Source organism: Kockovaella imperatae (assembly GCF_002102565.1).
Source record: "Kockovaella imperatae strain NRRL Y-17943 chromosome Unknown BD324scaffold_2, whole genome shotgun sequence".
NCBI lineage: Eukaryota > Fungi > Basidiomycota > Tremellomycetes > Tremellales > Cuniculitremaceae > Kockovaella > Kockovaella imperatae.
The window spans coordinates 294,637-307,035 of NW_019028942.1; the positions used below are offsets into that span (position 1 = coordinate 294,637).

A 12,399-nucleotide genomic window follows, 5' to 3' on the forward strand; every position below is an offset into this window, starting at 1 on the left:
CAATCCCCCGTCTCGATGATCGTTGCCAGTCATCACGAGACTGGTTTTTGCGGTGGCGATTTTGTCTTCGTGCCGCGTCCCGCTCATCTGATTTCTGCATCTTCTTTGTTATCACTCTACGCAAACGTGCCTTCTTCGTGCGAGTCACAGCAGCGAGCTCCAGTCATGATCAGTTGATCCACTGTTGAGCTCGTACAATATGCTGCTGCGTGTACGCGGACTCTCTGAATCACCCCCCGACCTGACCTGAGAGCAACGAACCATCTGGTGACACTTCATCCGCCATGGTCGCCCTTCCTTCATTCTTCAGCTTTCCATGGAGCTTGCCTCCACTCCCACCTATATCACTGCCCGCAAATATTCAAAGAAGATTCCTCTCGTATGTTCTCAAGAGGACGCTGGGTCGGTTCGTCAAGCCGGGTGGACTGGACGTAGATCGGATTCAGGCCCAGATGAGTGAAGGTTGGGTAGAGATTGAAGGATTGGAGATTGACGAGAAAGTGAGAGAACCGAGCGCTCGTGGGATAGGACTGATGCACCCCACAGGAGATCAATAATCTTCTGCCACCGTCAATACCCATCACTCTGTCCTCTGGAAGTCTGTCAAAGATCACTGCTCGGATCCCATTCCCAAATCTCTGGTCGGCCCCTCTGTCCATCTCCCTCGATTCATTGACATTGGACTTTACCATCTCGCTGAATGAATCGTCGAGCAAAGGAAAGAGTAGAGGCGTACCACCGACTTTATCTCGCCTGGCGTCACCTGGCTTGGATCTGACATCATCAGTGACCAACGCAGCCGATGAGTTCTTACACGAAGAGCTCGATGCGTATCAAGAGGCCGAACTTGACAGATCCATTCGCCAGTCATTGGTTCTATCGCAGAACGACCCTTTCACAAGTGACGAGGGGTTACCGGGATCTTTCCCTGCTGCTGCGGCTGCTGCTGCAGGGGCTGGACAAGCTTCTCAACCAGGACCGTCCGCGCCACCCACTATGGAGAGCACGACTATCCTCGCGGGAATCATTGAGCGTGTGTTGGCCAGACTCGACTTCAAAGTCGCCAATATCAAAATTAGGCTGCATCATGCAGACCCGCATCATGGAGGTCTCTTCGAGCTCAGAGTTGGAGAAATCAAGTACATCGACGAGACAGCTCCAGGTGAATCGACAAGATCGACCGTCCGAGTAATCAAAGTATCTGGATTGGAAATATGTACCTTGCCGCTGGCCAAAGGCTCAACAACGCCACCTGCCTCGGCTCCAGCTCGATCCGTCTCATTATCATTATTTTCCAGATCATCCACCGGGTCCGACAGTACAGACGAGGAAGATTCAAATACGGAAATGATGATGTCGCTCGCTGTCGCCGATCTGAGACAGAGTGTGGCAGAGAGCGACGCCGGTGAAAGCGTGTACGAGGATGCCTTGAGCGAGCAAGAAGACGGGCAGGACGAGACAGAGCATGGAACCTCTAACAACGACATCGATCCAATGGAAAGGTCTACAACGCCAAGGGGATTCGACATGGAGCCTAGCGAAAAGCCCGAGATGCTTCTTTCGTTTGGCACTGAAGGAGTGACCATTCGAATGACGAATTCACGCTCGATACCTCCGCCAGCTACGTCCTCGACCGACATCACCTCACCATCGACACCCGCTTGTGCCGACATTGAGATCATCATGGGCACAATAGCCATCCTGCTCACCCCGGACAAGCTAGGCTCGATATTGTCAGCGGTCCAAAGCGTCCTCCCGCCGAGTACAGAGCGGGAGCCTGTTGCTCCCGTAAAGGCTATCACTCAACCCCGACTATCCATCAAGCTTAAATCAGATCATGTGATTGCTGCGATTGTCTATGACATGCAGCGAACACAATCCGCCGAGATCGATAACGGCATCAAGCGGTTCTGGTCTCAAGCGACTACAACCTATCTACCATTAGGACATCTGAAACTTCGCATAGACAACATCAGAGCGGCTTACGAAACATCCGCTCACAGCCCGGCCTACACATCCCGGCATGCGAATCGTGCCGCCACAAGCGATCCCAACTTGACCTTGTCCATCGCTGACCTGTCCATATTCGAGTACCTTGCTTCGGCGCAGACTGACTCGGGCGCAATGCCAGGAGGCATCTTTCCGGTACTGATATTCGATTCCGACCTGCAGAAACAGTACGATCTCCCGTTGAATCCAGTCACAGTCTCATCTGTCGATGACGGCTTGCCGGGAATAGGCACCTCTGAAAATACCTTCCCGAGCTATGACACAGTTGATTGGCGAGACGTTCATCATCAGCGTAAAGGATCCAGCGAGAAGTTGTGGAAGGTCCGACCCAAAGGTCGTGGTGCGCTAAAGGTGGCTTCCACCGGCGAGGAGACCGGATTCGCGGTTCAGATCGAGCAGGAATACTCTGGCTCATCGGGTGAGCCAATCTCTCTCAAATCTAGTTGACATTCAAGCGGCAGTCGTGAGACTGAGTTGCGTACACCTGTTTCTCGACCTCTCTTTGATGGAACGCCTATTGCCTATGCTACGACATATTGCGCCAGCAACGAGACGGTCTCGATCTCCGATAGCCAGTCCGGTCTCGTCGGCACCTCGAGTGACCCGACCAAGGTCATTACACGCTGTCATGGATGACCTGCACACACCACAATCTACTGAAACGTCTCCGTCTGGCGTAATTGCCGTCGTACGCTGTCCGGTCCTTCGCTGTGACGTCCGATGTCCGGCACCTCCGAAGAAGCGTGGCACCTGGGGCGACAGCGGTAGCTTGAGATCTGGCATTGTCACCTTGGACGTTCATGATGTGACCGTCCAAGTAGGCAGCGGGCCACCTTCCCACGGATCAACAGTCACACGTCACACTGCAGAGCCAGTTGCAAATGTAGCCTGTAGAAAGGTTATCGTGCTGTTCTGTCGGGCATCTGGTGAGTACTGCTCGTCCTGATCCAGACTGACAAGTTAGAGAAACGCTCTGCTGCATTCTTCGTTTTAGGTCCTTTGGCCTCTGAGACAGTCGAAGCTGCCCAAGACGTGGCTCTGCCATTCATCGAAATCGCGCAAACTGATGAAGTCGGCAAGACTCGAGACATTATGTGTCGTGTGCCCGCCATTCAATCTCAGATTCGACAATCAACGATTGAAGGTTTACAATTCTTCGCGGATGACTTGACACACTGGCTCGATGGAGCTTTCGGCGATGGGTCGAGGCCGAAACCAAGGGATGAGCTCAAGATGATCGGCAGTCGATTCTTTGGTTCCAAAGGCTCATCTTCAGCGTCGAGCTCTGTGGTGGAGGATGTAGACGAACCTCGGAACGGCACCAAACTTCGAATCATGATCAGCGAGTTTGATACTCGGTTACATGTACCGAGGATTGATGCTTCCGCCGAACCTGGTATATTCTCGTTGCGAGCCTCTGACATTGAAACGAGAATCGAGTCCAACGTGGCTGACCGCAAGGAGACTAACCTCACACTTTCTATCATGGACGCGGAATTCTCGGACCGATCTGACCTGTCGCGCTGTCGCCGAGTCTTCAGCCGAACCACCAAGCCGAGCTTGGCCATGTCAACTCCTCCTATTCTCCATCTTCATTTCTACACCAGTACGGATATCACGGATACAAAAGAGACAGGCGTCAAAGTCTCCCTCTCGTCTTGTACGATTCACGTCGATGACAATTTATCATGGACGGAAGACCTGGCGGCTTTCGCAAAGACCCCAGAAGGCGTCTTTGAAGATGTCGAACCGTCTGAAATCACCCGAATCAGCGTCCTGCTCGGGGACGTTTCGGTTCTCGTCAAAGCTCCGAACGAGCTAGGGGCACTCGTATTGGTCCTCAGCCATGCGGCTGTCAAGACGGATGTGATCAGTGGTGCGGACGAGGGTGTGATTGAGCTCGGGTTATCAGGGTGTCACTTGATGGCTATCGATAATGTAGAGGCGGGGACAGCGTTGTCTGGCGGTCAAACGTCATCATTTGAGTCATGGAAGGTGAGTGTCTGACCGCATCGAAAACTGCTCACCCCTAGCTTGCTGGTTGGGCAGCGCTCGTCGAAATGACTGCAGATTGTCAAGTCCTGCGCGACCTCACCGGTGCGACCGGCATCATGGTGAGGATCAACTCCTGGGCTCCGCTGACCGTCAGCTGGATGTCATCCAGTCTCAAGTCAAAGTTACGGCTTGTGCAGACTCGCTCGCATCGATGGGCGATCTGGTGGCAGATATCGGAACATCGCTCGCACGTGAAAAGTAGTTGTACAGAGACTCGCGAGATGCTGATGTCCTCAGGCCTCCTGCAGTCATCCCGGCCGCCATGTCCATGTCCCAATCGATTGATGTCTTTGGTGAGATCCACCCTTTGGACGATTGCTGAATTCTCAGCATCTGTCGACGAAGAAGCATTCCATCGCATGCCTGACGTCGCATACGGTGCTGACCTGATAGAGGACGATCTGCCTACCAATCTGGAGTATCTCGACGAGACGAGCCACCGACAGCCAAAGACCAAAAGATCGCCGGATGAAGATTTGATCGCATCTGCTCTCGAATCGTCGGTACTTGAGACAAACCGAGCACCTGTTAATGGGGAGACCATTCGAATTCTCGTCGATGACCCATTCGATCAGGAGCCTGATTATTGGAATGATCTCCCGGTCCTGTCAGGAGCCAGTGAGGAAGAGTGGGTTCGACACCTTGTCTTCTCTGCTGACTCTACTAGTACCTATACGGGCAAATTTCGCGTACACGTACAGAATGCCTCGGTATCTGTACTGCTTCACGATGGCTTCGACTGGCAAAAGACTCGCAAAACGATTGAAGATGAGATCAAAGCGGTCAGAAGGAAATTGGAGAAAATCCGTCAATTGCTGGCATCTGGTCAAAAGGCCGACGAGCCTATCGTCCATGGGTCCCGTAGCGTCCTCTTCAACAGTATCTATATCGGACTCGATGAGCAAAAGGAAGACCTAGATTCTGCGGCGCTGCTAGCGGCAATCGATGAAGAATTAGACGGGCTTGGAACCGCCGAGACTGCCTCTCAATCCTCATGGCAGACTGATTTTCCTCCGGCTGGACCGGCCAAGCGCGACAAGAGCCATAGGACTCGACTTCGCGGTAAACGGTTAACGAGATCGAAAAAGCCTCAGATTGAGATTGATGTTCGTGGGATCAATCTCGATTTGGACATTTACGATGAGGCTTCGAGCACTGCGTCCCGAGTCGACGTGACGGTAGCTTCGATGGAGATCTTAGATCATATCAAGACGTCTACATGGAAGAAATTCTTGACGGAAATGAAGTCGGATTCGAGAGGCAATATGCGAGAGACGGGAGCAGATATGATTCGGGTTGAGTTGGTCTCTGTTCGACCCCATTCGGGATCCAAGGCCGTCCAAAGTAGCAAGGCGGAAACGGAGGAGACGAGATTGAAGGTGGGTTAAATAGGACGGGTCGGACACTCATGGCGCCAGGCCAAAATCCTCCCACTGAGGCTGCATGTGGATCAAGACGCTCTCGACTTTTTCAAACGGTTTTTTAGCTTCTCCATGTCCAAGACGCCAAAAGTGGCGCAGCCAGCAACGAGCCCATTCTTCCGTGAGTCCGGCAATCAGACTGTGGGCTGATCGAGCACAGAGCACGTGGAGATATTTGCGATCGAGCTGAAACTCGATTACAAGCCTAAACGGGTAGACCTGGCTGCTCTTCGAGAAGGCAAGACGATTGAATTGATGAACTTTTTCCACTTTGACGGTGCGGAAATGACGCTTCGCCACATTACCCTGTCGGGAGTGAGTGGAGAGCTCTCTCTCTCTCTCTGTGTGTGGAATCTCTGTACTGATCTTTTCCCAGATCACCGGATGGGATCGCCTGTCAACGACTCTGCAAGACATTTGGACACCTGATGTCAAGGCGAATCAATTAGCGGACGTCATCTCTGGCGTGTCTCCCATTCGATCTCTGGTCAACGTTGGCTCTGGAGTGGCAGATCTGATTCTCTTACCTATCGAACAATACCGCAAGGACGGTCGTGTGACTCGTGGCGTCCAACGTGGAACCAGCTCATTTGTCCGGTCTACAGCTATGGAGATGATGAAGCTCGGCGCAAGATTAGCCACGGGGACTCAGGTGGTGTTGGAGAAAGCTGAAGGTGTTCTCGGCGGCAAAGTGGATCGACTCGAAGTGGTCGATGGACTCGAGACAGGTCTACCTCTGCCTCTCGGATCCGACATCGACAGTGATGACGAAACGTTGGTTGGTGACGAGATGCGTCGACGCGTCAGTCGGTACGCCAACCAACCACTAGGAGCCAAAGAAGGTGTTCAAGCTGCGTACAAGAGTCTCAGTAAGAATGTCAATGCGGCTGCTCAGACCATCTTGGCCGTTCCTATGGAAGTGTATGAGAGGTCAGGTCCAGGCGACCAGGTAAGTTCACATTGAGTTTGAACAAGATGGGGGAGCGCCCGGTCATGTCGTCAGTGCGCTGATCAAAGGATCTCTCAAAGGGTCCGCTCAAGGCTGTCGTCAGGGCTGTACCTATCGCCGTATTGAAGCCCATGATTGGAGCTTCTGAAGCTGTCAGTAAGACTTTACTTGGCGTCAGGAACAGTCTGGATCCTCAGTCGAAACGAGATTTGGGAGACAAGTACAAATGAGAGTGTTGTCTGTATCATTCCCATCATCGTTCCAATCATTCCACATTATCGTTCCCTCCTCAGTGGATGGATGATACACTGTTGTAAAGCAGCCCGCCACAATCAATCATAACGCCGATAATTACGTAACTCTCATGCTACCACCTATGGCCCTGAATGCGCGTTGCGCGTTGACTTTATTTCCCAATGAGGAAATTAGTCTAAAGGAAAGGGTAAAAGGGGAGGAAGGGGAGCCAATGACCCATCATCTATGACTGAACTGACTTGACCTGACTGACCGACCACCAGCACCACCACCACCAGCAGCACCGACTCACTCATCATTCACCAGCAGCTGCTGCAAGGTCATATTTCTCCCAGTCTTCTACTATTACCCGTCAGTCGGAGCAAAGAGTTGAGATCAGTCTCAAAGTATAAGCAGGATCAGTACACGCTCGATTCAGCTGTGAGTAGTCAACATACCCCACCATTGCCACCTCGCTCTCTCCCCTGTCCATGTCTCTTTTCCCCCCACAGGAGCCCTCTCCCAAGGTCGGTCCATCATGTTGGTGTCATGCAACCAGCCAAACCTCCCCAGTAGCCATAGCGTTGATCAATGTCGGCTGATGTATGAGCTAAATCGATTTACAACAGCGCCACAACGTATTCCCCCCTTCCCTTTCATTCTACCTTGGTTCAGTGTCGGGTTTCAACCACGACAAACGCTGGCAGTGTACTGGAAGATCTCCTCCGAAGCCCCCTTCCTTTGTCTAGCTCCGTTCGTCGCTGAGGAGCTGTACTGCGTTTACGCTTTGGAGAGAAGAGAGAAAAGCAGAGGACAGATCTTTGATTGGAGCTGTTGTTGGACAGTGTCCAGGACGAACCGACCCTGCTCGAGGCACGCCAAGCTCAGTTGACGAGTCGGGACCAACGAATTTGAGAACGGTGAGTGGGATGCGTTTGTGAGGTGTGGATTCAAATGGTGCCGGACCATGCGAGTGAAGTGCCTCTCTTCACATCACTGTGGTATAGTGAATGCTGCTCCATTCCCTCGCCTGAGCACTCAGGTGTGGAACATCCCTGGGCCTATGGACCGGACTGGACAACGGACCGGCAGCTTGAGCTGTAGCCAGCGTCAGAAATGTTGGGAGTCTTAATGGCACAACTTTCTTGGAGTCTGTGTTCGGTCTCAAACGCCGTCTAGGAGAAGGTCTGGGGTCTGTCTGTCGTCTGTCGGAGACCTGGCTTCCTCAAACTCCGCCACGGTCCGATAGCTGACGCCTGTTCTTCCTCCTTCGCCTCACACTTGCTCCTATTGGTCTCACGCTCGTATATCGGCTTCTTGTCCCTCCCCTGCCCCTGTGCCCCTCTGTGACATGGCGCTCGCCGCATCAGATCACAACCTATCCCCTTCACACTGGAGAGTCATGTCTGGAGTAGTCAATGGCGTCAAAGTGTCGCGTAAGTCGGCATTGTTCTCACTATCGCTAACCAGATCTCAGCCGATGACCCTCAACGCGTCACGACGGTCACTGCGTGTGCCGGTAAATCAGGCAAGGAGATCTTGATCCAGTACACCGGAGCCAAAGTGGCTGGAAATGGGAGTTTTGGAGTCGTCTTCGCTGCAAAGACATTGCGTGAGTGAAAGTGGTCTCGAGCAAGAACTGATCTGTCTAAGCCGGCAAGGATGAGAATGGAAACGATGTACCTGAACAGGAGATTGCCATTAAGAAGGTATTGCAGGACAAGCGTTTCAAGGTGCGTCTGAAAAGGTAGAAGCCCCGCTGATGTGGTTAGAACCGAGAATTGCAGATCATGCGGTCGGTCGCGCACCCAAATGTCGTGGACCTGAAGGCATACTTTTATTCAAACGGTGACAAGGCGAGTGGACGATCGTGTGAAGCGGGTTTATTGCTGACCTCGGTCACAGAAAGAAGAAGTCTTCCTCAATCTCGTTTTGGAGTTTGTTCCTGAAACCGTGTTCAAGGCGTCAAAACACTACTCTAAAATGAAGCAACCCATGCCGTGGCCCCAGGTCAAATTATACATGTATCAGGTAAGCTGACTCGATCCGTCTACTGGCTCACACATCCAGGTCCTCCGTTCCTTAGCTTACATCCACTCGGTCGGCATTTGTCATCGAGACATCAAACCTCAGAATCTGCTCCTCGACCCCTCCTCTGGTATCCTCAAACTTTGCGATTTCGGTTCAGCCAAAATCCTCGTGGCGGGCGAACCAAACGTGTCGTACATTTGCTCCCGGTACTACCGTGCGCCAGAGTTGATCTTTGGAGCGACGAACTATACGACGTACATTGACATTTGGTCGACGGGATGTGTCATGGCGGAATTGATGCTGTCGACGCCACTGTTCCCAGGGGAATCGGGTATCGATCAACTGGTGGAGATTATCAAAGTTTTGGGAACTCCAACCAGAGAGCAGATCAAGACGATGAATCCAAACGTGAGATTTGGACCGCAAAGGCTCCTTGACTGATCAAGCCACAGTACATGGAGCACAAATTCCCTCAGATCAAACCCCATCCATTCACGAAAGTGTTCCGACCTCGCACACCCGCCGATGCCATTAGTCTGATCGACCAACTGCTGCAGTACACCCCAACGAGTCGTCTAACGTGGGTTGTACGTCTTTGAAGCACGCTGATGATCCTTCACAGCGCTCCCGAAGCTCTCGTTCACGAATTCTTTGACGACCTGAGGCAACCTGATACTCAATTGCCGAACGGCAAACCTATGCCTCCTCTGTTCAACTTTACCCGCGAGGGTGAGTCCAAGCTCAGCTCTCGAATACTAATCTTCTTTTCAGAACTCTCTCTACGACCAGATCTCATCCGCCAATTGGTCCCGCCTCATGCCGAAGCGTCCCTTCGAGAGCGCGGAATCGACGTGGACAACTTCCAACCTATCCCGCTGGACCAACTTCGCATCAGTCTCGATGTGAGTGGATCAAGGGGTCCGGTGTAGATCTACTATTGACGCCTTGCAGTAGTGAAACGAAATGAATCTCTAAATGTACAAATGTTAGCTAAGGAATCGTCTATATACCCTACCCGCCAACTTTCGCATCTGGCTCGCGGGCTGTCCCTTTGAGTTCCATGCCTATCGAACTCGCCTCTCTTACTTCTCGCTTTTGTGTTTAGATCTTCCCATCTTCCTCTCTCGCCCTGTGTGCCTTGACATTCGCCCTTCTACCTCGACGCTCTCTGCACAGACTATCTTTTTTGGGGGCTCCCAAGCGATTGTACGACGAGTGGATATGAATGATGCATTGATTACAAAGAGTGCTGTGGTGTCGTCGTCAATGATTGGTGTGAAAAGTGTTCGCTACTGGCTACTCGTTGCGATCATGCGATTGATGGGATAAAAATCATCGAGATTCCAGCTGGAAGTGGCCGCCCGCCGCCAATTTTTGTGGTGAAAAAGGCATCACCGTCTCGTCCGACATGCCTCTCTCATCCGGTCTTGCGACACTGCCCACTAACCCGGTTCGCCAGCTGCTTGATCACATTCGATCGCTGTTTGTGAGGGTTGATATGGGCGGGACCCAAGTCGATCGACCAGTGGGATTGACATGAGCAGGAGTTTTGGATACTGCTGGCACCGAAGATAGGGTTCATGAGACTAGAAGGATGCTGAATCGTTGACATGACTATGCTTGCTCTGCTCCCCCATCCCTTCAAGTCCTATTGTACAGTTCACTCACTAGAGATCACAGGAGTGATGTCATTGATGTCGAGGAGGGCCAAACGTAGCTGTCAGCCCTCAGTATATCTGCCTGTCCGCCTTTTCCTATACCGAAACAAACCACTCGTGTCCATGCTCAAACATGGACCGATAATCTTTCAACACCTCGTCAAGGTCCGCTGATGCTGCACGACGTTGTCAAGGGGGAGAGAAGGATATGAGGCCCCTCCTTACCTTACGGAGTGGAAATGGCTAAGTGCTGACTGACATCAAAAGCATCCCTTTTGGCTTTCGTTCTTTTGACGAGATGGTGATGTGTCTCCGTTTGCTCAAAGGCATGGCATGCATGCGACTGAGCGATGGGCCTATGGGATTGTTTACGGTATCAGACTCATGGACTCACGGTGGCTCTGTGTCCCTCCTCTTCTTCTTCTTTCTCTTGCTCATCACTCCCACAGACGCTTCCCATATTAAGCTTCCCCTGTCAGACCTCACTCAACAATCGTCAACATAGATTTGGATCAATCAATCAAAGCAGTGGTGAGTACTGGATCATTGAAAGATCACTTCAACCCATACTCAACCCTCAATATCTCCTCCATCTGTACTTTGAGCTCTCGGGGCTGGCTGGCTCCTGCCTCGATACTTAACGCTTCTCTCATCCCTCTCTTCTGATTCTCTTCCCCCCACCGTCATTCACCCCAAGATATTGACAATGATGATAGCCTCACTCTCATCCCCTCGCCACCACCACTTCTCCGCCATGTCGGCCTTCGAAATGCCTTCAACTCCTCTCCGTCAACAAACCTTTGTCGCTGACAAGGAGAACACCACCCTCTTCGCCTCGGCTTCATCGCCTAAACCACGTCTGGGAGGTGTCGGTCGAGCACCTCGAAGACTAGGTCTTGACAAGCCGTACGCTCGGAAACACTCCACCAACAGTCGTGTCAAACATCGTTCAACGTCCATTCAGCGAGCAAAACATCGCGCCAATGCGGGGCAAGGCCTGAAGAAGGGTCTCCAAGCCGACATAGGCGGCGGCAAAAACGCAGCTCAGGAGATCAAATTGACAGGTCGGAAACCTACACTTCGACTCAGACTCGTCTCTGCTGCTCAACATCCTGCCTTAGCACTGTCGATGAGAAAATTGGGACCTATACCCGTTCGTCCTCTACATGTCAACGCTTCGTCAGCCAAATCAGCCGCTTCGTACCCTTCGAAAGCTCGTCCAGTCGGTCGAATCCCTATCCAATTACCGCCTATTCTCAAAAGACCCATGATACCTCCCGTGCTCCACGATGAGCAAGGAGATTGTTCCGTAGTGAGCGTTCTAGACGATTTCAGCGTGACATGAGCTGACACTTGTGGCTCTTCAGCCTATCGACTATGTCATCCAACGTGTTTCACCATACTTTCAGACCATTTACTCCCTTCTGCCTCATTTCGTCGAGGCCGATGCGAGCCTTCGAACGCCGGCTCAGAGGATCCATTCGCCCATCTACACGACACCTGATGGACCCATGCGACGAGTCGACGACATGTTCGATACACTGCCATTTTGGATTGGCGAGAGTATCCCCTACGGAGGATTAAATGAGACCATGAAGCAGAAATGCTTTCATTGGGGTCCTGATGCCTGTCTCGTCATCAGGCGAAAGGGATGCTCAGGAAGTTTGGGATCTTTCTTCCCAGTCAAGTGAGTTGGCTCCAGTGGCATGAAAGATGAGATGCTGACAGCACATCTCAGAAAATTGGTGGTGTCATCTCAGTGCGCCTCGTTCAACAAGCTCGCTCTTGAGGCTCAGTCATGCCGAGGAGAGTCGGTCGATAACCTAGACAGGAATCAACCTTCCATTGCCCGTCAACACCTTATGGATCTCAAATCACGTCTCGTCCCTACGTCTGAAGAGAGAAATACGAATCAATCGGTTCAAACTCCTGTCAAAGACTCTTCAATCACTCGATCATCCTCCGCCTCATCCTCCTCGACTATCGTCATGGCGACCGAGGAACCGAAACCAGATTCGTCTTCTTCCCATCCCATGTTTGT

The 12,399-nt window shown here is 52.0% G+C and overlaps 2 protein-coding genes across 2 annotated transcripts; both read left to right on the top strand.

Moving 5' to 3' along the window:
- Positions 1-284: 284 nt before the first annotated feature.
- On the top strand, positions 285-6,665 carry BD324DRAFT_648300 (hypothetical protein; the record flags this gene model as incomplete). The annotated part of the gene is made up of 13 exons (XM_022017819.1): positions 285-500; positions 547-2,428; positions 2,472-2,936; positions 2,975-4,005; positions 4,044-4,124; positions 4,160-4,263; positions 4,303-4,358; positions 4,396-4,693; positions 4,733-5,444; positions 5,484-5,607; positions 5,647-5,801; positions 5,863-6,435; positions 6,516-6,665. The coding sequence occupies 13 exons, from the start codon at positions 285-287 to the stop codon at positions 6,663-6,665; spliced, it is 5,847 nt and encodes a 1,948-aa protein (XP_021873450.1).
- A 1,406-nt stretch (positions 6,666-8,071) lies between these two features.
- BD324DRAFT_640882 (glycogen synthase kinase 3) lies at positions 8,072-9,629 on the top strand (the record flags this gene model as incomplete). Its single annotated transcript, XM_022017380.1, has 9 exons — positions 8,072-8,105; positions 8,147-8,281; positions 8,323-8,402; positions 8,442-8,525; positions 8,575-8,700; positions 8,740-9,108; positions 9,153-9,280; positions 9,323-9,429; positions 9,472-9,629. The coding sequence occupies 9 exons, from the start codon at positions 8,072-8,074 to the stop codon at positions 9,627-9,629; spliced, it is 1,221 nt and encodes a 406-aa protein (XP_021873451.1).
- Positions 9,630-12,399: the final 2,770 nt, after the last annotated feature.